This window comes from Mastomys coucha, unplaced genomic scaffold (assembly GCF_008632895.1).
Source record: "Mastomys coucha isolate ucsf_1 unplaced genomic scaffold, UCSF_Mcou_1 pScaffold20, whole genome shotgun sequence".
Classification (NCBI taxonomy): Eukaryota; Metazoa; Chordata; class Mammalia; order Rodentia; family Muridae; genus Mastomys; species Mastomys coucha.
In genome coordinates this window covers 116,034,279-116,057,342 of record NW_022196903.1, presented here as the reverse complement: position 1 = coordinate 116,057,342, position 23,064 = coordinate 116,034,279, and the positions used below count along the sequence as shown (strand labels likewise).

General features: G+C 45.7%; 1 protein-coding gene across 6 annotated transcripts in view; it reads left to right on the top strand.

Moving 5' to 3' along the window:
- The window catches only part of Slc2a3 (solute carrier family 2 member 3), a 64,753-nt gene extending 51,822 nt beyond the window's left edge, over positions 1-12,931 (top strand). For 5 of the 6 annotated variants that reach the window (XM_031383310.1, XM_031383308.1, XM_031383309.1 and 2 more), the window contains exons 3-11: positions 2,120-2,212; positions 2,615-2,775; positions 5,339-5,579; positions 5,885-6,047; positions 7,062-7,249; positions 8,038-8,142; positions 8,631-8,732; positions 9,369-9,572; positions 10,731-12,931. In XM_031383310.1, coding sequence (XP_031239170.1) covers positions 2,120-2,212; positions 2,615-2,775; positions 5,339-5,579; positions 5,885-6,047; positions 7,062-7,249; positions 8,038-8,142; positions 8,631-8,732; positions 9,369-9,572; positions 10,731-10,934 — 1,461 coding nt within the window. In that variant the 3' untranslated portion in view covers positions 10,935-12,931. Of the gene's footprint in view, positions 1-57; positions 205-2,119; positions 2,213-2,614; positions 2,776-5,338; positions 5,580-5,884; positions 6,048-7,061; positions 7,250-8,037; positions 8,143-8,630; positions 8,733-9,368; positions 9,573-10,730 lie in introns of those variants that run through there. The other variant, XM_031383313.1, reaches the window with a different exon arrangement.
- The last annotated feature ends 10,133 nt before the right edge of the window (positions 12,932-23,064 follow it).

Genomic DNA, 23,064 nt, shown 5'->3' with positions numbered 1-23,064 from the left:
GGGGGCTGCAGGCTCCACCCCTTGCAGAGATTATAAATAGGTAGGCTGGGCTTTGAGCTGTGGTGCTCCGGGTGGTAGTCCTTAAGCCTTCCGAGAGCCGCTGCTGAGGACCCGAGGAAAACTTGCTGCCGAGGACATTGACTGGATACCTCTAGATCTACCTTAAGACTTGAGAACTAGGTTGGGACCATGGGGACAACGAAGGTAAGAGCTGGCTGTTTTTATTTGCTTGTTTGGGGTCCTCGCGAAGGCAGGTCTTGGTGCGGATTACCATGCTCCCGTTTCTCCTAAGTCACCGAGCCATCGGGACGGAGGCCTTTTCAATATCAGCTCCGGCAATTGGATACTAGTGTTAGGGTTCTGGGCATCTCATACCTGATGGGGATCCTCCCGGACACCTTCCTAGCACGGGAAAGTCACCTAAGAAGCTTTTTTGCTTCTCGGATGTGTTTGAGGTATCGGATGTGTTTGAGGTAGCTGTGATGAGAGCGGAGAGGGTAGGACTTGGCCGCGGGGATGATGATGAGTGGCTCTCGGAGCCAGCTGTAAGGCTTGGGAAAGCGTTAGACCTTGAGGGGACCTGGGGTTGGCTTGGGTTTGCTGTTTAGCATCCCGCCATCGGTCCTTGGGATCCCCGGCACAGCGGGGAGGGAAGTCCAATGTCCTTACTATGGTTTTGAGTGCAGGATGTATCTATTAGTGTAGGCAGAGGGAACAGTATATGGAAGGGAAAGGGCATTTCCACGAAGATTAACTTGGAAGTAAAGTAAATTAAGAGACCGTGAAAAGAATCAGGATAAAAGGGGATTTTTGTAAAGTGAGTTTTACGACAAGGAGAGGGTTTTTAACAGAACGCAAGGAAAGGACAACACTTAACCACCGGGAGGCTACCGGGAAGGTCAGCTCGCTGGTGGACGCTCCCAGCCTGCCACCAGGAGTGACCTTAAGAGGAACTTAAGGACAGCTGAAGAGATTGTAGCAGGCCAAAGAGGTCGGCTTCAGACTCCAGTTTTGAGTTGTCCCTGCCCACTTGAGTGATTTCCCAGCAAGGTGAGATGTCTGCCGGATCCCGCTCAGCTAAAAATGGCTCCTAATATTGAGTTCAAAATGAGCAGACGCTCTGCCCAGCTGGGTGGAGAATAGTGCCGTATTTAGAGAACAGGAAGACTCTCAAGAGCATCCAGGATGTTGCTGGTGGGTTGAGTAGTCTTAGAGAAAAGAAAAATAAAAAAATCTGGGCACAGCAGCTCACACCGACGGCCCCATACTTGAGAGGCTGAAGCAGGAGGACTGAGGTGCTGAATCTGAGGTTAGCTTGGGACACGGGGCATGCATGATACCTTGTCTCAGAGAAAACCATGAAGAGGGGAAGGGAAGATAACTGAAAGTAGAAGTGAGTGGTGGGTGAGGAGAGAAAGCAGGAATTTGTACTGTTAGTCCCAGGGCCTGGAGGGTTAAGTAAGCATCAGAGTCGCCCGCCATGCTGTTGTGGCTGCTCCTGGGCTGGCTTCTACAGTCAGTGAGACATGGTGGACCACATGGAGTCTGGCTCTGCCTTCTATGTTTCGAGGGCTTTTGGTCTATTATGTTTTATGTTTTGAGACAAGGTCTCACAGTAAACCTGGGCTGGTCATGAACTCACGGCTATTCTCCTGCCTCAGCCTGATATTGTGGGCGTGAGCTACCACAGCCGTGCATTCACGGTTCCCTAGTGCAGTCAGGTATCTGGTGAAGTTTTTGGTTGCCTTTTCTTTTTGAGAAATTTAGTTCAGGCAGACTTTGAACTCAAGATCCTATGGCGTTGGTCTCATGAGTGGTGGGATTACAGTTGTGCGCTAACCTGGTCGGGCTGGTGAAATGTTTTGGTTTTTTTTTTTTTTTTTGGGATAGGGTCTCACTGTGTAGCCCAGCTGGCCTGGCACTAACTATGAAGACCAGGCCAAGAGAATTGACTCATAATACCTCTTTAGGTCTTTTTCCCCAAATGCACCTGAAATCCTGGCATTCTAAGCAAAGGCAGGAGAAATGCCTTAAGATGGACTCCAACCAGGCATCACTGGAAAGGGGAACAACGTCATTAGTCAAAGTTTGTAAGCATTTCCCCTTGTCTTCTCTCCAGGTGACCCCATCTCTGGTGTTCGCCGTGACTGTTGCCACAATCGGCTCTTTCCAGTTTGGCTACAACACCGGAGTCATCAATGCACCCGAGATAGTGAGTGTCCCTAAATGAAAAGAAATAGCAAACTATTTTTAAGTAGGATTGCTGGAATTTTAAGATGCCTGGCTAAGGTGGGCGAGGGCTAGTATACTGTTGAAAAAGCTAAGGCAGGCTATTTGTTCTACCCTCTCACCGAGTTGTGATCCATTTCCTACATTATTCCTTAGGGATTACTAAGAATGTGGGAAGTCGAAGTCGTGACTGGGTGTGGTGCCCCCTTTGAACATCTATGCTGCCACCTACTGGACGTTTAGGGTGATGCCCTTTTCAAAGCTTGTGTCTTTCCTCCTTCCTGTTCCTGTCATTGGACGGAGGAAGCCCTCTAGTATTTGTCCACTCTTCTCATCCAGATTTAATAGTCTGTCCTCACTCGCACTGTACATTCTTTCTGTGCAGATCCTGAGGGACTTTCTTAACTACACTCTGGAGGAGCGGTTGGAAGACCTGCCAAGCGAGGGGCTGCTCACCACACTCTGGTCCTTATGTGTGGCCATCTTCTCTGTTGGTGGCATGATTGGCTCTTTTTCTGTTGGACTCTTTGTCAACCGCTTTGGCAGGTACTGATCAGACACTGGGCAAGGAATCTGCCTGTACTGGTTCCACAGAAGCCAGCAGAACACATCGGGTCAGGGGGTGATGCTGTGTGAGAACATGTGAGCCATCTGCTGTGTGAGACCTTGCTCTCTGAAGCTCCCATTTTGGTTCCTAGGCTAGTTTAATTTTGCTAGAGTGGGGTCAGCTATGGAATCCCTTAAACTTCTTTTAAGGTCAAAGGTTGCTTCTTCCCCCCTCTGAGACAGTCACTGGCTAACTGTGAGGACGACGCTAGCCTCTATCACACTCAGAGGTCCAGCTGCCTGCATCTGTTTCTTGGGTTCCATGATACCCAGCCAGAAGTTATTTTAATTTCTGAATATTTTTGGAGATTTCTTGGAAGTCTTTTCATTATTTTATAAAATAAATACTTTTTGTAATTCTTGCCATAATGGAAAATGTGAACGATGACTGAATAACTTGAATTCCCTCCCAAAAGAGAAGTTGATTGAAATAATAAAATGTCTCAATGGGCAGTGGTGGCGCACGCCTTTAATGCTAGCACTTGGGAGGCAGAGGCAGAAACAGGCGCATTTCTGAGTTTGAGGCCAGCCTAGTCTACAGGATGAGTTCCAGGACAACCAGGGCTACATAGAGGAACCCTATCTCAAAAAACAAAAAACAAACAAACAAAAAAAGTCTTAAGGATCATATACTTTCAGAAATGACTGGTAATGGAATCAAAATCAAATAGGCTGCTCAGCTGGGCACAGCAGCACAAGCACACAGTCCTAGCATCCCAGAGATACGGTGCGGGGATTGTGGGTGGGGCCAGCCTGGGATCCACAAGGTGGAAGGGAAGAACCTATTTCTGAGAGTTGAACTCTGACCTCCACAAACACTGCAGCACATGCTGTCTGTGGGATATACATCTTGCCACATATATACACAGAAATTATCTTTAAGTTAAAATTTATTCTAGATATGTAAATTGAAATCCTAGTAATTGGTAAAGCAAACCTATTGTTGGATAATGGTTTGTTTTGTTTTGTTTTGTTTTGGTTTGGTTTGGTTTTTTGAGACAGGGTTTTTCTGCATAGCCCTGGCTGTCCTGGAACTCACTCTGTAGACCAGGCTGGCCTCAAACTCAGAAATCCTCCTGCCTCTGCCTCCCAAGTGCTGGGATTAAAGGCGTGCACCACCACCACCCGGCAGGATAATGTTTATCTGTTATTTTGGTTGTATGTTTTTTATTTACTTTATGAGTACACTGTAGCTGTCTTCAGACACAGCAGAAGAAGGCATCAGATCCCATTACAGATGATTGTGAGCCACCATGTGGTTGCTGGGATTTGAACTCAGAACCTGGAAAAGCAGCCAGTGCCCTTAACCACTGAGCCATCTCTCCAGCCCACTGTTGTGGTTTTTTAATGGTGTCTTATGACTCAGACTCGTGACTTTTTCCCTTTTAGACAAAGAACCTCATCAAGGGAGAAAGTGGAGGACGAGGGGTTTGGGGGGTTGTTTTGCTTTGTTTATGAGACAAGGTTTCTCTGTGTAGCCATAGCTGTCCTTAGACCTGACTGGTCTTGAACTCAGAGATCAGTCAGCCTCTGCCTCCCGAGTGCTGGGACCACAACGTGTCCTAATTTATTCTTTTTACTCAAGATTTTTAAATTATCTTTTCCCCTCTTAATGGTATCTGTGTACCTTGGCTGCACACTTAGGATTCCCTAAGGGGATTTTTAGGAGGCCCAGTGATGCGCCCTACTATAAGACAATTAAGTGGGCCTCTAGGGATGGGAACCATGTATCGACATTTTTCCCAGCTCTCTTTATAATTTATTGGTCTATTTGAGCAAAGAATCTCAGAGGTCCGCTGGGCGTGGTGGTGCTCAGGAGGCCAGGCAGGTGGATCTGAGTTTGTGGCTAACCAGGGCTGCATAGTGTGGGACCTTTTCTTTAACAGCCAGAATCCCAAGGCCCCTCGGCCACCCAAGGCACTCGGGGTTAGTCTTTTCTGTCTCTTAACTGTTCAGTGGCTCTGCTGGCAGCTTAGCTTGTAAAGCATTCGCCACCCCAGTTTCAGCACTAACTAGCCCTTAACTACCCGACACAGAGCTAATGTTGCCTACCTTTGGAGTATTCAGGAAAATAGAAAGAAAATTTGTCCCAAATATCCTACCATCTTTTGCAATATGAGTTCAATATAATGAAATGTGATAAAGTGGGGCTGGCATGGTAGCTCAGTACTGGGAAGCATGTGTCATGAAGCCAGATGACCTGAGGTAAGTCCTTGGAATCCACATAAAGGTGGAAAGAGAGAACCAACTCCAGCCAGCCAGAAAATTGTCCTCTGAGCTCCACATGTGCTGTGTGGCACACTGGCAGCTGGATGCACATGCACAAACCATAAAGAATAAAAGGAAGCCCTGAGGTACAGCTCAGTGATGAGGAACCAAAGCACAGCAACCAAAGGGAAATAGAGTTAAATCTACAGAGGCTTCCAAAGAGCAGAGGGATGAGGAGAGACACACAGGGAGACTCTTGTGTCACTAACCACTTTTTGTGTCTTTAACCTTGCAGACGCAACTCTATGCTCCTAGTCAACTTGCTGGCCATCATTGCGGGCTGCCTTATGGGATTCGCCAAGATGGCGGAGTCTGTTGAAATGCTGATCCTGGGCCGATTGATTATCGGCATCTTCTGTGGACTGTGCACGGGCTTTGTGCCTATGTACATTGGAGAGGTGTCTCCCACTGCCCTCCGGGGTGCATTTGGCACGCTGAACCAGCTGGGCATCGTTGTTGGGATTCTGGTGGCTCAGGTATCCTTACAGTCTTACATACGTAATGGATGCTAGCTCTGTGCTCCCTGAATGGGCTGAGGTGAAGCACTCTATCTAGAGTTGGCCTGTGTTCAATTGTGTATTTACATGTATATGTTTCAGACATTATTGTACTGCATCATACGGTACCTAATGATGCAGGCAGGGCCCAGAAAGGAATAGCAAGAATTTGTTTTCTCTTTCCTAGTTTTGGTAAAAGGATAAGTGATTTTTTTTTTTTAAGTAGTGCATTTATGGCATACAAATATAATTGGGGCTAAGCATTCTCTTTGTCTGGATTTAAGATCTTTGGCTTGGACTTCATCCTGGGCTCTGAAGAGCTGTGGCCTGGGCTACTGGGCTTAACCATCATCCCGGCCATCCTGCAAAGCGCAGCCCTTCCGTTTTGCCCTGAGAGTCCGAGATTCTTGCTCATTAACAGAAAGGAGGAAGACCAAGCTACAGAGAGTAAGTGTTGATTGTGTGTCAACTTGGGAGCTCGGTTTGTGCGTGGTTAAGGGTGAGGGCATTGGGTGTGTTTCTTGTCACCTTCCTTTCCTGGATCTCCACGCACATGAAGAGTTTTCTGACTGTGGACTTGTGCTGACCTGGGCGGCTCTGTGTCTGGGAGACCAAGGATCTGAGGACCTGAAAGAATGGGCAGATTATAGTCTAATGCTGTGGACAACCTAACTTCAGTTTCAGTGGACTTAGATACATGGATGTGACGGGGAAGGTTGTTTGAGTTCAGACAAACATATAAATAAACACCAGTAAGCACATGCTAAATATTAACAGCACAGGCCTTTCTCAGATCTTTCTCAGGACAGACCAATTTAAATACAATTGCCTGGCACGTACTATAGATTATCTCTGGAAAAGCATGAAAAGCCAGGCAGGAGGCCATGTCCAGATGTAATGCAAACTGACAGATTGAGTTCTATTGCTAAGTTCTGGCATCCAACAAGAATAAGCATGCTGCTGGGCGGTGGTGGCGCACACCTCTAATCCCAGCACTTGGGAGGCAGAGGCAGGCGGATTTCTGAGTTCGAGGCCAGCCTGGTCTACAGAGTGAGTTCCAGGACAGCCAGGGCTACACAGAGAAACCCTGTCTCTAAAAACTAAAAAAAAAAAAAAAAAAAAGCGTGCCTTATAAATGAATGTAAATGTTTGTCATAGGAGGCACAAAATCACATCCAAGAACAATCCAGGGAACAAAATGCACTTGAGGTAAAAGGCCCTCCCCACCCCGACGACCCCCAACCCCCAAGCCTCTCAGTTTCCCAAGGCATTGTTTACCGTGGTCATTCTTTTGACCATGTTCTGACACTAATGGCTGAGACAGGACTGTAGAATGAAGTAGGAAGACAAGCAAAGATGGATGTTCTAGGTGCCTGCTGCCTGGCAGGAAACAGTTTGGTGGCCTTAACAGGGTTAAGGAATATACATGGTATCCTTATTCTTTTTGCCTCTTTTCCACAGTCCTCCAGCGGTTGTGGGGCACCCAGGATGTGGTGCAGGAGATCCAGGAGATGAAAGATGAGAGTGTCAGGATGTCACAGGAGAAGCAGGTCACTGTGCTGGAGCTCTTCAGGTCACCTAACTACTTCCAGCCCCTTCTCATCTCCGTTGTCCTCCAGCTGTCTCAGCAGTTCTCTGGGATCAATGCTGTGAGTATCTGCCATGGGCCCAGCCTGAAGGCGCCCAGCAAAAGTCTCCTGAAATCACTTGATCTTGTTGGCAGGTTGGCATGTGTCTGTAGACTATAGTTACTCCAGAAGCTGGAGCAGGAGGGTCATTAACCAGTGCTCAGGAATGTAAGCTCAGCGGCAAGGGTAGTGATTCGTAGTAAGTAACTATAGTAAGAACCCCATGGCCCCTGGCGGTGGTGGCTCATCCCTTTAATCCCAGCACTTGGGAGGCAGAGGCGGATTTCTGATTTCAAGGCCAGCCTGATCTACAGAGTGAGTTCCAGGACAGCCAGGGCTACACAGAGAAACCCTGTCTCGAAAAAAAAAAAACAAAAACAAAACCAGAAGTAGTGGTCCATGTCTGTAATTTCAGAGCTCAAGACAGGAAGATACTCAAATTTGAGGCCAGCCAGGGCTTAAAAAAAAAAATTGATGTAGATAAGTTGTCAGGGTGCTTTCCTGGTACTCATAAAGTTCTTTGGTTTGATCCTCAGCACCATGTAAATCTGGTATGGCAGGCCCCATGGCAGCAATCCCAGAAAGGGCAGGAAGATGAGGAGTTCAAGATCAAAGGAACACTTGTTATACCCCTACTCCTACCCCACCCCAACCCCTCAAAAGGAGAAAGTTAGCTAAAGAGTGGGGCGAGCCTTAGAAGGAAACAGCAGAACTATGGGAGGTAGAGGGTGCAGAGGTCATGTGCTGGCCAAGGACCCCAGGATTCATTTCTGGGGTGCAGTCGCTGATGCTCTTCTGTTCCCTTCTAGGTGTTCTATTACTCAACAGGAATCTTCAAGGATGCAGGTGTCCAGGAGCCGATCTATGCCACGATTGGAGCGGGTGTGGTTAATACTATCTTCACTGTAGTTTCTGTAAGTTGGATAGTTTGGATGGGCATGGGGATGAGAGAAACAAGGATTCTTCCTTCAAGCCGGGCGGTGGTGGCGCACACCTTTAATCCCAGCACTTGGGAGGCAGAGGCAGGTGAATTTCTGAGTTCGAGGCCAGCCTGGTCTACAGAGTGAGTTCTATAGGACAGCCAGGGCTATACAGAGAAACCCTGTCTCAAAAAAAAAAAAAAAAAAAAAAAAAAAAAAAAGGAATTCTTCCTTCAAGTGTTCAAACAGACTTGTCTATTTTCCAACTTCTCACATCTAGTTGAAACCGTTTTACTGCTTTGCACTTGGAGGAATAGTTGGCTGATGAGTGTAGGTAATCTTCACTCGTCCAGCAAATGTGGGCCAGGTGGGAAAGGGACCGTTTGGGCAGACTAGGTGTGCCGGGAGACAGAAGACAGAAGTAAGGCAGTAGCATCCTGTACATGGCGAGTTCGTGGAATCAGAAATACCTTGTCTTCTAGCTATTCCTGGTGGAGAGGGCAGGGAGGAGAACCCTGCACATGACCGGCCTGGGAGGCATGGCTGTTTGTTCCATTTTCATGACGATTTCTTTGTTACTAAAGGTGAGTGCGTGCTCTTTGAGTGGAGGAAGGGATGGGGTTGGTGAGGATATAGTTTACTCTCTGTGGCGGGGGCTGGAGTATTGACCTTCAAGGTCATTAATAAAGCCAAATTTGAGATTTCCAAAGTTTTACTGAAGATATACCTTCAGTATAAGTATAAGTAAGGTGGGTATCAATGCAGTGCTTGTAATTTCGATTGTAAGGTGCACTGTCGAATTCAGTTCTAAGATAAGGACTTATGTAGCCTGTGGTGGCCTTGAATTCCTAATCTCCCAGCTGCTTTGGACAGTGTGGGTCTGGGGCACCTGAGGAGTGTCCTCAGGCTTGATGACAAACACCTTCATCTGCTGAGCCATCTGGCAAGCCACATCTAATTTAACTCCTAACAGTCATTTCGAAGGCCAGGCATTGGCAATAAGAGAGATCCCTTTGAGGTAGTTCCATCTCACAGATGTTGACATGGTCTTGGTACAGAAGGAGGAGGATGAGGTCCTATCGCTTGGATTCAGAAGCTCCAGACTTTTTCCTCACAAGCTGAGTGACTGCTTTAGGCATCAGCTCTGAAAATGGATCCTATGTCATGCTGCATTTAAACAGACTTTGCTTTCTTTCTTTCTCTCTCTCTCTCTCATGCAGGATGATTATGAAGCCATGAGCTTTGTTTGTATTGTGTCCATCTTGGTGTACGTAGCCTTCTTTGAGATTGGACCTGGCCCCATCCCCTGGTTTATTGTGGCTGAGCTCTTCAGCCAGGGCCCCCGCCCAGCCGCCATTGCGATTGCTGGCTGTTGTAACTGGACCTCCAACTTTTTGGTTGGAATGTTCTTCCCCTCAGCCGCAGTAAGTAAATTTACAATTAACACAGTCTCTCACAAGCCAGCCGACTTACCCCAGCACACTTAAGACTCACCTTAGTAGTGGGAAATTATCACCTTGACCACCTCATAGCAGGCTTGCTGCTTCATTTGCAAGAAAATAGGAGAGAGGAAGGATGACCTGGGCATAGGGCTCGTGACTGCAATCCCAGCACTTGGGAAGCTGTGGCAGGAGGGGTTGGCCAGCCTGGGCTACAACTGAGACTCTGTATCAAAACAACAAAAAATTAAGAAGGAGACCTGGAAACTTTAAGGACCCGAGACAGTGTAGGAACAGGACAGTACCAACCAAGTACCCAAACTTCTTAGGCCAATATTGAAGTCATCATTTCAGTCAGCACTGAGAACCGAGTGCTCCTGAGTGCTCCTAAATGCTAGGTAGTCTTCAGGATTTCCTGTTAGAAAATGACCTGGATCTGATTTGCTATATAAACCATTTCCTATTCCCATGAATCTTTCTACACATACCTATTTTTTTTTTTTTTCGAGACAGGGTTTCTCTGTGTAGCCCTGGCTGTCCTGGGACTCACTCTGTAGACCAGGCTAGCCTCAAACTCAGAAATCTGCCTGCCTCTGCCTCCCAAGGTCTGGGGTTAAAGGCGTGCGCCACCACCGCCTGGCGAGATACATTATGAATGAGCTGCCTTACGGAGGCAGGGAATACAGAGCCTGGATCCTCTGGAAGAGCGAGCCAGTCATCTTAACCACTGAGACATCTGTCCAGCCCCAGCATTTGCTTTTAATCCCAGCACTCAGGAAGTAGAGGCAGATAGCTCTCTTGAGTTCAAGGGGGCAGTATAGTCTCCTAGTGAGTTTCAGGACAGCCAGAGCTAAAAAAAAAAAGTGAGACCCTGTCTCAAAAACCAGAAACAAAGCCAAACAGAAATCCACAGAAAGTGTTTGGAAGCAGCTAATTTTGGTGACTAGAAAAGAGAATGATATATGACTTGCAGAGATTCATAATGGCGTTGTAAGTGAGCTGACCAGTGGTGCTGTTCAGTGTGGAAGACTTGTAGCTTAAGGCCAGAGAGAAATGTGATGGTCCCCTCACATTTATGAACACTTAAGGTAGTGCATTTGTATGAAACGGTCCACCGCCAATGAGCAGTCTTCTTTGTCCTAGGCCTACTTGGGAGCCTACGTTTTTATCATCTTCGCTGCCTTCCTCATTTTCTTCCTGATCTTCACCTTCTTCAAAGTCCCGGAGACCAAAGGCAGGACTTTCGAGGATATCACCAGGGCCTTCGAGGGGCAGTCTGGGAAAACTGCTGCTGGCATGGAGCTGAACAGCATGCAGCCTGGCAAGGAGACCCCTGGTAATGCCTGAGCCAGACCTCCTCCTTCACCTCCCTCCACTGTGGAAAGCAACCTCCCCTGAAGTGGGGAGACCTCATCAGAACGAACCAGGACTGCTTCTGAGCGCTGCTATTCTCTCACCCTACACACTCCATGAAAACTCAGCTGCACCCAACACTGGGGTTGGTCGGCTCGCCGGTGGCTATTGGGGAATACTTAATTCTCTTGTAATCAGGAAAGACCAAGTAAGCCTACCTTTATACCGGGAGAGAAGGGGCCGCAGATCCCCTTAGGTTCTAAAACCCGCTCACTAGGACAACTAGGGAGTAGGAGTGGGGAGTGGCACAGCCCCCACCCCGCCTTAGCTTGTCAGGAAACATACCTTCATATACCCAGTGTGGAGGGCCCTGGGGATTGAACATGAGAGCCTTCCTCACTTGATACAGCTCTGCACAGCAAAGTAACTTGAGTTTTATTTATTTTATCTTCAGGTTGAATTGCATAAATATTTATTTTTTTAAGTATAATTTTACCAAATAATGAGACAGTAACGAAATTGAGGTTGGAGGGAGGTGTTTAAAGAGAGGTTCTGGAGGAAAGAAAGTTTGGTGCTGGAGAGAGAGAGGGGACAACAGGGAGTATGGATGTTCCTGGTGGCCTGGGAGTCACCTCCTTTGTAGACAGAGGGACACTATCCCTTGTTATTTCTCAGAAGAGCGAGTGCCTGTACAAGAAGGCTCATGGCTTGCTGTGAGCCTTTTAAGATTATAGTTTTTATGTAGTATTATTAAAATCTAGGCTTGTTACTAAAGTGGGCTTTGTAGTTAGTGGTATTGATGGATTTTTATGTTGCATGGAGTTCAGGAAAGGGAGGGTTCGGGGGGCTCCCCATAAGCCTCTGCTTCCCCTGGACCAAACTTCCTCTCTGTCTGTCCTGTGTGCTCGCCATTTCTTTTCTGTCGGTCCCTCCCATCACCAAACCGGTGAGCGAGCCGTACGGGACGAGACACAAAGACAGTAGTTCTTGAGAGGCGTTTAGCTTTTTTTTTTTTTTTTTTCAACTTGGTTTTTAAAGAGATTTTATGTGTTGATTTGTTTTATTTTGGTTTAAAGGGATTCATAGCTAACTTGGGTTTTGGTACCTCAGCTCTGGGAAAGGCTTTTTTTCTGAGTGGCTATAGTGACCTGATTTGAGTGAATACATTGTTGCGCTGGAGTCATGGCAGCTAGCCTATGTCTGTTACAATCTCAGGCTGCCCTTGTTTCCAGTTCCTGTACTATTGTGCTACATGCCTAAGGGGCCTTGTCTCTGCTACACACATTAGAGACGGTGTGAGTGAAGGTGCAGTGTGGTCCACACATGAGGACATGAAGGTCTGTGCGCTGTCACTTTGCTCTGGGTGTGAAGTCCCTGGTCCCTTGGCTCCTGTAGCTTTCTCTTTTTGATTATTGGAAGCAGCACTGCCTCTGCTGGGTGGAGTTTGAGGGTGGAGGGCTGTGGCTCCTGAAGACCCAGCTGTGGGCAGAGGGAGACTTTATTTAAAGGGAGTTAAGAAGTGTGGCATATTGGTATGTTGAGAGCATTGCCAAGATTCCCTCCTGCCATAGGTCACAGATACCTTCCCAACCCTTCCCAACCGTCCCCTCCTCCACTTCCATAAATGGAGACAACCCTGATGGCCCTCACCTGTGTCCCCTAGGTTGCTGGATCCCACTGTCCTCGGTGCTTACCCAGTTCAGACTCTTTAGGCAAACCTTTGCATAGAGCGGTATTTCAGTGCTCTCAGTATTCACTCACCACTCCCTGTGGCCATTGTGCATTTGGATTTAAAAACTCACATTGCTGTGGAAAGGGGTTCTGCTGGGAAAAGCGACTCCTCTAACTTGACCTCTTCAGTCCTCTGTGAGTTGGCAGTAATGCGGGGTGGAGATTTTACATCTGCCAATGGCCATCTTGTGAATATCCTCATTTATACTTTCTATTAACGTTACTGTAGTTTCTGTTTTGAAATAAAACTTCTGAATGTATGTGTCATGTCACAAGCTTATTTTTGCCCCCTCTTGTTCTTTCTCATTGGGCTTTAAAAAAAAACAAAACAAAACAAAACAAAACAACCTTTAAATCCTGGCTGTGGAGTAGGGAACATAGCTCAGTTGGTAGAAAATCCTTTGATGGGCCCAAAGCCATGGGTTCAACCCCACACCCCTGGCACTGCACAAACCAGGTTGTAGAGCATACTTGTAACCCAAAGCACTCCTAGGGCAGAGACAGGAACATAAGGTGATCCTCTGTTAGATAGCAAGTTTGAGACCAACTACAGACTGCCAGTCGAGATGAGCAGTACTTCCTACATGGGTTAGCTGAGAAGGCTTTTCATGTTGCTCTTGGCTATTCCTGTTTTTCTCCATATCTCTCCCAGGCTTCTACATAGATCAGTGTGACCGCCACTCCCCTAGAGATGCACAGGCCGTTCTACACCCAGTGTCCCAGTGTAGTGCGATCCCTTCCAGTGCAGAGTTGCTGCCTTAGGGTTGGTTTGCCTTCTCTTCCCAGCCCTTGTTCCTATAAAACCCATCTGATGCACGTGTTCCCACCCACCACCCACCTTCATCTGTTAATGCTGACTGTGGGCTACAAATATGCCTGGGTCTCTCTCCCTGGCTTGGAGCCCCTCGGTGTAAGGGTACAGGGGTGCACAGCTGTGCCCCGTGGGCTTCACTGACTTCTGGAGGGAACATACTGGTTGGTCTAAGTTCACTACTGTAGACCAAGCTGGCCACCTGGAACCTGGCAATCCTGCCTTTGCCTTTTCGGTGCTGGACTTAAAGGAGTATGCCCCCACACTTGGCTTTCAGCTATACAAATAAAGACTTCCTTATTCCAGAACTTTCCTTACCTTGTGGTTCTGTGGGTGAGAGGATGATGGGTCCTTCCCTGCCTATCAGAAAAGCTTAGTTGCAGCTGGGAGCTGTTTTGTGACTTTAATCCCAGATCTCAGAATCTGAGCCAGTCTCCAGCCTGGGCTACAGAGTGAGTTCCAGGACAGCCAGGGCTACACAGACAAACCCTGTGAAACAAATTAAACAAACAAATTAATAAATAGAATTTGGTGTCCTGCCATCCTTATTTGAACCCACTATATATGTAAGAACTGCAGTGTGTTAGTTAAAGTTCTCTAGAGCGACAGAACCTATAGAATGCATCTCTATAGATAGAAAGGGGGTTGATTAAAATGACTTAAAGGTTGCAGGCCAGCTAATTCAAAATGGCTGGCTGGGAACAGAAAGTCCAAAACTCCGGTAGTTGCTCATAGACTAAACATGGCTGGATGTCTTCGCTGATCTGTATATGCTGGACTCCCTAAGGCTTAGGTGGTAATGGCAGTAAAGGAATGGACGTATGTGCTGGGAAGGCGAGGGCAAGCAGGCAAGAAGCAAAAGCTTCCTTCTTCCCTGTCCTTAAATAGGTTTCCAGCAGAAGGCGTGGCCCAGGTTGATTTTGTAACTTCCTGCCTCAAGATGAGGGTCTAGGCTGGGCAGTGGTGGCACATTTGATCCCAGCACTCAGGAGGCAGAGGCAGGTGGATCTTTTTAAGCTTAAGGCCACCCTGGTATACACAGTGAGTTCCATAATAACCAAGGCTATACAAGGGAAACCCTGTCTTGAAAAAAATAAAATAAAATACGACGGGCCAGGTGGTGGTGGCGGCGGCAGTGGCGCACGCCTTTAATCCCAGCACTTTAATCCCAGCACTTGGGAGGCAAAGGCAGGAGGATTTTTGAGTTTGAGGCCAGCCTAGTCTACAGAGTGAGTTCCAGGACAGCCAGGGCTATACAGCTATACAGAGAAACGCTGTCTCGAAAAACCAAAAAAAAAAAAAAAAAAAAAAAAAAAATGATGGGGCTGATGAGATGTCTCAGATGCTAAGACCACTGGCTGCTCTTTTAGAAAACCAAGTTCCAATTCTCAGCACCCACATGATAGCTGACAACTGTTTATAACTCCAGTTCCAGGGGATCTGACACCCTCATAGAGACATACATGTAGAAAACACACACACAGGCTGGTGAGATGGCTCAGTTGGTAAGAGCACTGACTGCTCTTCCGAAGGTCCTGAGTTCGGATCCCAGCAACCACATGGTGGCTCACAACCACCCGTAATAAGATCTGATGCCCTCTTCTGGTGCGTCTGAAGACAGCTACAGTGAATTATACCAGAGTGAGAAGGCCAAGATCGAGCGGGGCCGGCAGAGGTCCTGAGTTCAATTCCCAGCAGCCACACACATGATGGCTCACGGCCATCTGTACAGCTACAGTGTACTCATACACATAAAATAAAATAAATCTTAAAAAAAAAAAAAAGAAAAAAAGAAAACACACACACACATACCAACACACATAAAATAGGAATAAGTAAATCATTAAAAATGTTTTTAAAGCTGGGCATGGTGAAACAGGCCATTAATCCAAGCACTTGGGTTGAAGAGGGCAGGCAAATCTCTGAGTCTGAGTGTATCCTAGTCTACAGAATGAGCTCCAGGACCACCAATGTTACCTAAGGAAAGCTTGTCTCAAAATAACAACAAACAAAAAAGTTAAAAAAAAAACATAGATGAAAGCACCATCCCTGCCCTCTCTCCCTGGTATAACTGTAGCCATTTTGCCTCAGGCCTGCCAGCCATACCATATTGCCAACATAAAGTGCAACTTTGTTATAAGGGACAGAAAAATAGTTTAGCATCCAGGCAGAGGTGGTTCATGCCTTTAATCCCAGCACTTGGGAGGCAAAGGCAGACGGATTTCTGAGTTTGAGGCCAGCCTGGTCTACAGAGTGAGTTCCAGGACAGCCAGGGCTACACAGAGAAACCCTGTCTCGAAAAACCAAAAAAAAAAAAAAAAGTTTAGCTCAGAACGAAGTCAAATTGAGTATATATCCTGTTATGCTCAAAGGTTTGTTATCATAGGTTTATTTTTGTTGTTTTTGTTTTGTTTTTTTGTTATGTTTTGAGGACTGTTCTTCTTGGGAATTTCCCAGCCATAGCCTTCACTCAGGGCCAAGCAAGGTAGAGGTCACTTTGCTAAAGCAAGGTAGAATTGCATCAACCCTTCTGCAGCCTCCTGTGTACCTGCTCATGAGCTCATTGTTGGTCCTTCCCTCTATAAACTGACTCCAGACAATGTCCATGGCTGCAGCTTCCAGCTCCCACATCTGAGCTGTGTCCCTGATTGATCAGTCTTGGGCTAGGTGTGCGTTCAAGAAACCATCCCTGTCTAACTGAGCTTGGTGTCTGTGTGGTTTGTGGGGGTGACTCCTGGACCCCAGCAAAACAAAGAGGGCAGAACAGTAAAGCAAGAAGGGAAAAGCCAAGTTGGGAGTGTTAAACGACATCATTGATCTAAGGATTGTTTAAAATAAAAAAACATCAGGGCCAGAGAGATGTGTCAGTGGTTAAGAGCACTTCGTAAGTTCAATTCCCAACAACCATATGGTGGCTCACGACCATCTATAAGATGATCTGATGACCTAGGTGCACATGCATAGGTGTACATGCAGACAGAGTATTCATAAACATAAGATAATTTTTTTTTTAAATCTGAATCAAAGTTTTGTGACTTCCTATTTCAAAATTTGGGTAAATTTGTGCCCTCCATTTCTGGATTGTGGTTCACTTCTGTAATCAAGCTGACAACCAGGAATAGCCATCACAACATGCAACATAGCACAATGTTTGAGAGTCAAAGCTTTGGGCAGTTCTCCAGCTCTTTGGATGAAAGTATAGATTGTTCCCACACTGGAACATACAGGGACTACTCTAAGATCGATCATCACGAGAGAGGGAAGGCTTCCGGAGTTTATCCTCCTAGTGCTTAGCAGAAAGGCCTTCTCAGAAATGGCTAACACTAGAAAGGTTATCGGGAAAGTATGCCATTAATAAACACGCAGCAGAAGAAATCTAATATCCTCATAAATCCAGAAGCAGGAGCCTTCGGAAGAACAGAGTCACACTAACATCTATAAAGAGGAGAGTTAAACATTAACTATCTTTGCTGCTCATTGAATTTTTATCGTAATATCTGAATCAGAGCTGTTTCATTATGAGGTGACTTATTTCCTCAGAGTGAAAAGATTTGCCTCTGGACTCAGCTGTTTCGGGATAATGAGCGATTCCTGTCTCATTAGTGATTATTCTTGTCTTTTCCTGTGTGTGTGTATGTATGTGTGTGTGTATGTGTATTTTATGTATCACAAGTTGGCCTCAAATTAGACATGCAGCAAAGAATACCTTTGAACCCTTTTCTGCTTCTATTTCTCAAATGGCCTTACAGGTTACGGGACCACTATTCTATGTATCATATGTGTGTATATGTACATAGTATACACACATATATGTGTATATATATATACATATATATATTTTGCACCTATACTTATATGTATACATACATATATGCATACATTTATACATACATACATTCAGGCATGCAAGCAAATTGCTCATACACAAAATAAAAATGATGTTTTTATTTAAGGATTGATTTTTTTTTTCTGTTAAGCTTTTCATTCATTTCTCCTCTTTGATCTCTCTATTTGACTTTTTGTTTTGTTTTGTTTTTCGAGACAGGGTTTCTCTGTATACCCCTGGCTGTCCTGGAACTCACTCTGTAGACCAGGCTGGCCTAGAACTCAGAAATCCGCCTGCCTCTGCCCCTCAAGTGCTGGGATCAAAGGCGTGCGCCACCACCGCCCGGCTCTATTTGACTCTTGAGAAGACCCTTTGGTTCACCAAGTATGTCCTTGTAGCCCACCCTTGTCATTGATTGCCACCTGAAGCCATGTAGTTAAGGACTATGTGGGTATCTCTCCTCCTCTTATTAACCATGAAGTTACAGCTGGAAGACAATTTAGAGACTGGTGAGCACAATGCAACAGGGGACCTGTAGGGGGAGCTGCCAACCTCTGGAAAGTTTAGATTCCTTCTGTGGCTCTGCCCAAGGCCAGCCAGTCTAGTCTGGCTCAGGATCCAAATGGAGGCACAGTTTCTGGGGCGAGAGAGCATGTGTGGGGCCCTGAGCTCTGCAATAGACACTTAAGCTAACTTCACCTTTGAAACTGTTGATGGAGGCCAAGGACAGCGTCTAACACCTGTAGTCTTGGCTACTGGAGGACTGAGTCAGGAGGCTCCCTTGAGCTCAGAAGTGAAGGACCAACCAAGGCAATGGAATGAGACCCCACAACTTTTCTCTTTGATACAATGGCATTTAATGATAATATTTTGTTATTTGTTTTAAGACAAGGTCTCACTATGGAGCCTTGGATAGCCTGAAACTTAGAGATTCTCCTGCCTCTGGTTCCTGTAAGTGGTGGGTTTAAAAGCATGTCTCACCACATGCCCAGAAATAGAAATTTGTTTGTTTGTTTGTTTGTTTGGCTTGGTTTGGTTTTCAAGACAGGGTTTCTTTGAGTAATCCTGGCTGTCCTGGAAATCACTTTGTAGACCAGGCTGGCCTCAAGCCTGTGTCTGTCGCCCAAGTGCTAGAATTAAAGGCATGAGCCAACACCACCCAACATCAAAGATATTTTAACATAAGCAAAAGCATGTGGGTTAAGAGACAGATTTGGGGCTGGTGATGGCTCAGCAGGTAAGAGCACTGACTGCTCTTCCAAAGGTCCTGAGTTCAAATCCCAGGAACCACGTGGTGGCTTGCAACCACCCATAATGAGATCTGATGCCCTCTTCTGGTGCATCTGAAGACAGTGTACTTATTTATAATAATAAATCTTTGAGGGGTTGGGGATTTAGCTCAGTGGTAGAGCGTTTGCCTAGCAAGCGCAAAGTCCTGGGTTCGGTCCTCAGCTCTGGAAAAAAGAAAAAAAAAAAGACAATAATAAATCTTTGAGCTGGAGCGAGCAGGGACTGAGAGAGCGAGCGAGCGAGGTCCACCGGAGCGAGAGGAGGTCCTAAAAGTCAATTCCCAACAACCAGATGAAGGCTCACAACTATCTGTACAGCTACAGTGTGTACTCATATGCATAAAAAAAAGAGAGAGATTTGCTCAGGAGAAAGTGAAGTCCAAGTCCACTGAAAGAATGAGTGTGGGTTTACAAAGACTCTAGGTCAACCAGGTTTGATGGCATAAGCCTCTAATCTTAGCACTCAGGAGGCAGAGGCAGAAGGATCTCTGAGTTCAAGGCCAGCCTGGTCTACAGAGTGAGTCCAAAAGGATCCTTGTAGAAGATCCAAGTTCAGTTCCCAGCACCCAAGTCCATTGGTTCACAAACACTTATAAATCCAACTCCAAGGGATCTGATGTTTCCTCCACATAGGTAGCATTCATATACACACACATTAATAACAATAATGATATAAATTTTTTAAAAAACGTATCTAAAGTCTAAGAATTTAACCATTCATTCTGTTGTCTCCATGAAAATGTGCAACAGGCCCAGTCTAAGCTAGTCAGTTTTGAGGGGAGTTTGTTTTCATTTAATTCATTTATTTAGGCAAAGCCTAAAATGAAAAGAAAAACTAATACTTAGGATCAATCATACTTCTCTCATTCTATCCATGGTTGATTTAGCAGACACTTTAGGTGGCCTTGGTGGCACAAGCATTTAATCCCAGCACTAGAGAGGCAGAGGCCGGCATATCTATGTGAGTTCGAGGCCAGCATGGTCTACACAGTGAGTTCCAGGACAGCGAAAAGCAACAAAAATAACAAGGGAAAAAGAGGAAATCCAGGTGGAAAGGCCTGTGGACTCAAGAGATTGGACTCAAGTCAACAAACTAGGCTGTGATAAGCACTTCTACCCACTGAGACATTTTGTAGGCCCAGTCTTGGGTTTTGTTGTTGTTTTTGAAGCAGGGTCTTACCAGGTAGCCCTGGTCAGCCCGAAATTCGAAATTCACTATACAGATCAGATAGGCCTTGAATTCACTGGCATTCGGTTACCTGCTTCTGTCTCCTTAGTGCTGGGACTACAGATGCTGCTATGATGCCTGTCCAAAGATTAAGGTTTGTCTTTCTTCCTTTCTCTCTCTCTTTTTCTGTCTTTCTTCCTTCCTTTCTTTCTTCCTTTCTCTTTCTTTCTTTCTTTCTTTCTTCTTCTTTCTTTCTTCTGTTCTTCTCTGCTTAAAGCAACAAAAGCCATAAAATATTACAGAAAATTAAGAGACAATCAGGACTCGAGAGATGACTCAGTGGTTAAGAGCACCAACTGCTCTTCCAGAGGTCCTGAGTTCAATTCCCAGCAACCACCTGGTGGCTCACAACCATCCAATGCACTCTTCTGGTGTGTTTCTGAAGACAGCTACAGTGTACTCACATAAATAAAAATAAATACACCTTTTAAGAGAGAGTCACTCTTTTACTCTGTTACTATCTCCCCCTAAACCCCAGCCATCCATTTTAGTGACACAGATGCAGATGTTTATTAGGAAAATAAAAATGGCTTAGTGAGCTTCAAAGACCCTCAAAAGCCTCTGTGTTGCCTTTACCACCCTTTTTTTTTGTAGGTAGTTTTTCAGTAATTTATGTTATTTAGAAATTAATTGTATGTATGTGTGTGTTAGTGTGAGGACTGAATAAATGTAGATGTGTACAGGTCTACCTAAGCAAGCCAGGAAGACACCGAAACCCCTGGACCTGGAGTTACAAGTGGTGTAAAACCAACTGCCTTGGCTGCAGGGAACTGAGCTCAGTCGTCTGGAAGAGCAGAGAGTGCTTTAACTGCTGGGCCATTCCTCCAGCCCCTGAATAACTTAGTTATTTTTAATTTACCATTATAAGTCACCTTAAGAGCTTGAAACAGTCACCATAAAAGAAAAATTAGGAAAGGTGTGAATCCAAGTGAAGGATTTCCCTCCCTCCCCCCATAGACTCCCTGAGCACACAAGGCAACTTGCTAAGAGAGAAAGTGAAAGAAAACTAATCCACAGGCAGCCAGCCTATCTTTCCCTACGTTTCCTTCCTTAGAAACTCTTGCTTTCTCTGTCTCTCCTCCCAAAAACAAGGGTGTTACTCTAGTTTATGTCTTGAGTGTACAAAGTTAAATCTACTTTGACTTTCTGGTTTTTATTGTCCTTTCTTTTTTAACCCGAAGGAGCAAACGTTAATCCCAAAGATGGAGACGGAAGACCACTAACACAAACCCTCATGGCCATATTAATCTAATCAAGCCTGTTTTACCCATGTACATGGGCTGGCCCATTCCTGGTGTACCTCTAAATAAAACCTGCCAGGCAGTCTTGTTATTGGGTTTTTTTCCTCAGGTCTAACACAAGCATCCTGGATCAAATTTGCCTGGGTCTTCGGAATTGGACAGTACAACTATAAGCTGAGAATCAGAGACCTTGCTCAGCCGCTGAATTCCAAGGGCTGGCTTCTCTGGGTGAAGGAAAATGTTAATTCTGCTGTGAATAAACCCAGTCTTCAGAAAACCTGGTGACAGTGGCAAGAAAACAGGTCCTGGTGGTAAACTACAAAGAGAATGCAGACAGTTGCCAGACAGAGGAGAGAGAGGAGCCCTAACAGGAGGAATAAGGAGAATTTGTTAAATAAAGAAGTCAGCTGGGGTCCTGCAACAGCTCAGGACCCAGATATCAGTTGACTAAGGTATTTGAATAAGTCCCTTGGTGGGAGTCTGAAGCAAAAAGCCTCAGAAAACTGCAGCTGGGGAGGCCTTTTGAACTGTCCCCCGCTCCTGGGTGATGGTGTAATCGCTTCGACCCTGAAAAAGGCAAAATCAAAGATAAGATTCTCACACCAAGGACTGGGAGTGAGGTTCAGCATTTATCCATGGTCAAAGGAAGAGTCCCTGGATTTAACCCCCGGGACCACATAAACACATTTTAGAATCATATCAATGAAACCCCTAAGACTTGACATAAAGTGGAGTCTCTGTGTAAGGGTAGTTAGGTTTGTGGAGGTGGTGATGTCCCATCGCTGACACAGCAGCCATCTCCACTGAAGCCAAAGGACAGAAAGCAGAAGGTGAGAATTCTAGGTGGAATTTGCAAAGGAGTGAGTGTGTCCTAGCCTTTGTGATAATGTGCCCTTGGTGGCACCATGAGGGACAATTTTTCTGACTGCCAAAACAGCCCCTAGCTTAGCTGAGCAGCAGCTCCAGAACATACTTGGGCTGGAATGGGGACCCCTGTGAGTGGTCATGAGGTACTGATGTGATTGACAGGGCTACTCATGGCAGTTGCTGTCGCTTGCTTCTTCTGTGTTTTTCTGTATATGCTTTAGCTAATCTAATAAAACTGACCGACTACTATAATAGAACATCTAGTAATTAATGCATCAGGAGTTACATTAACTTAATTCCCTTACCAGTACATTTACACACAACTACACAGGATATATAGATATAGATATCTTTTGACTTTTCGGAAAATTTAAATCTTCTCCAACTTACTCTTAAAACCCCAAACTCACACATCCTCTCAGTCTCCTGTGATAACACTTGACATCTCCCCAGCCACATCAAGTAGGTTGGGGATCAAGCTCAGAGAAGAGAGCCTCGATCTGGAATCAGGAAGTCCCAGATTAATCTCCAGTGACACAAAAACAAGACTGTGGCTCCTCCTCTTTCTCAGAAGCACTAGGTGTGACCCCAGGGGCTCTCTCCATAAGTTCTATTTCACAGGAATAAAAACCACTCTCCGGGTTCAGGCTCATCGGTTAAGTATTTGTTCTTCCAGGTTAAGTATTTGTTCTTCCAGAGAACTAGAGCTTATTTCCTGGCAGTCAGCCAGGACAGGTGGCTTCATGTAACTTCATCTCCGGGAAATCTAATGCTTCTTCTGGCCTCCTCAGGGCACATATCCACACTAAAACATTCATTTCTTACTCATTGCTATCCAATTCTTACCTGAGGATGCAGTGTGACCAGCTGACCTCCGGTCCTGGTTACCATGCCATTCCAACTGTTGTGGTGTAACCCTCCCAAACTGTAAGCCAAAAGAAACCCATTTTCCCTTAAGACGAGCCCGCACTGAACTAAACCCTCCCCATCACATAAAAAAAATAAAAATAAAAAATAAAAGTATATTGACTCCACCAGACAAAAGATAAGACGACTAAAGGTAAAATTAGTGTTTTATTTTACTTAAACTAGTCCAGCTGCCATTGGTTCATCATGGTACAGTCAAATATA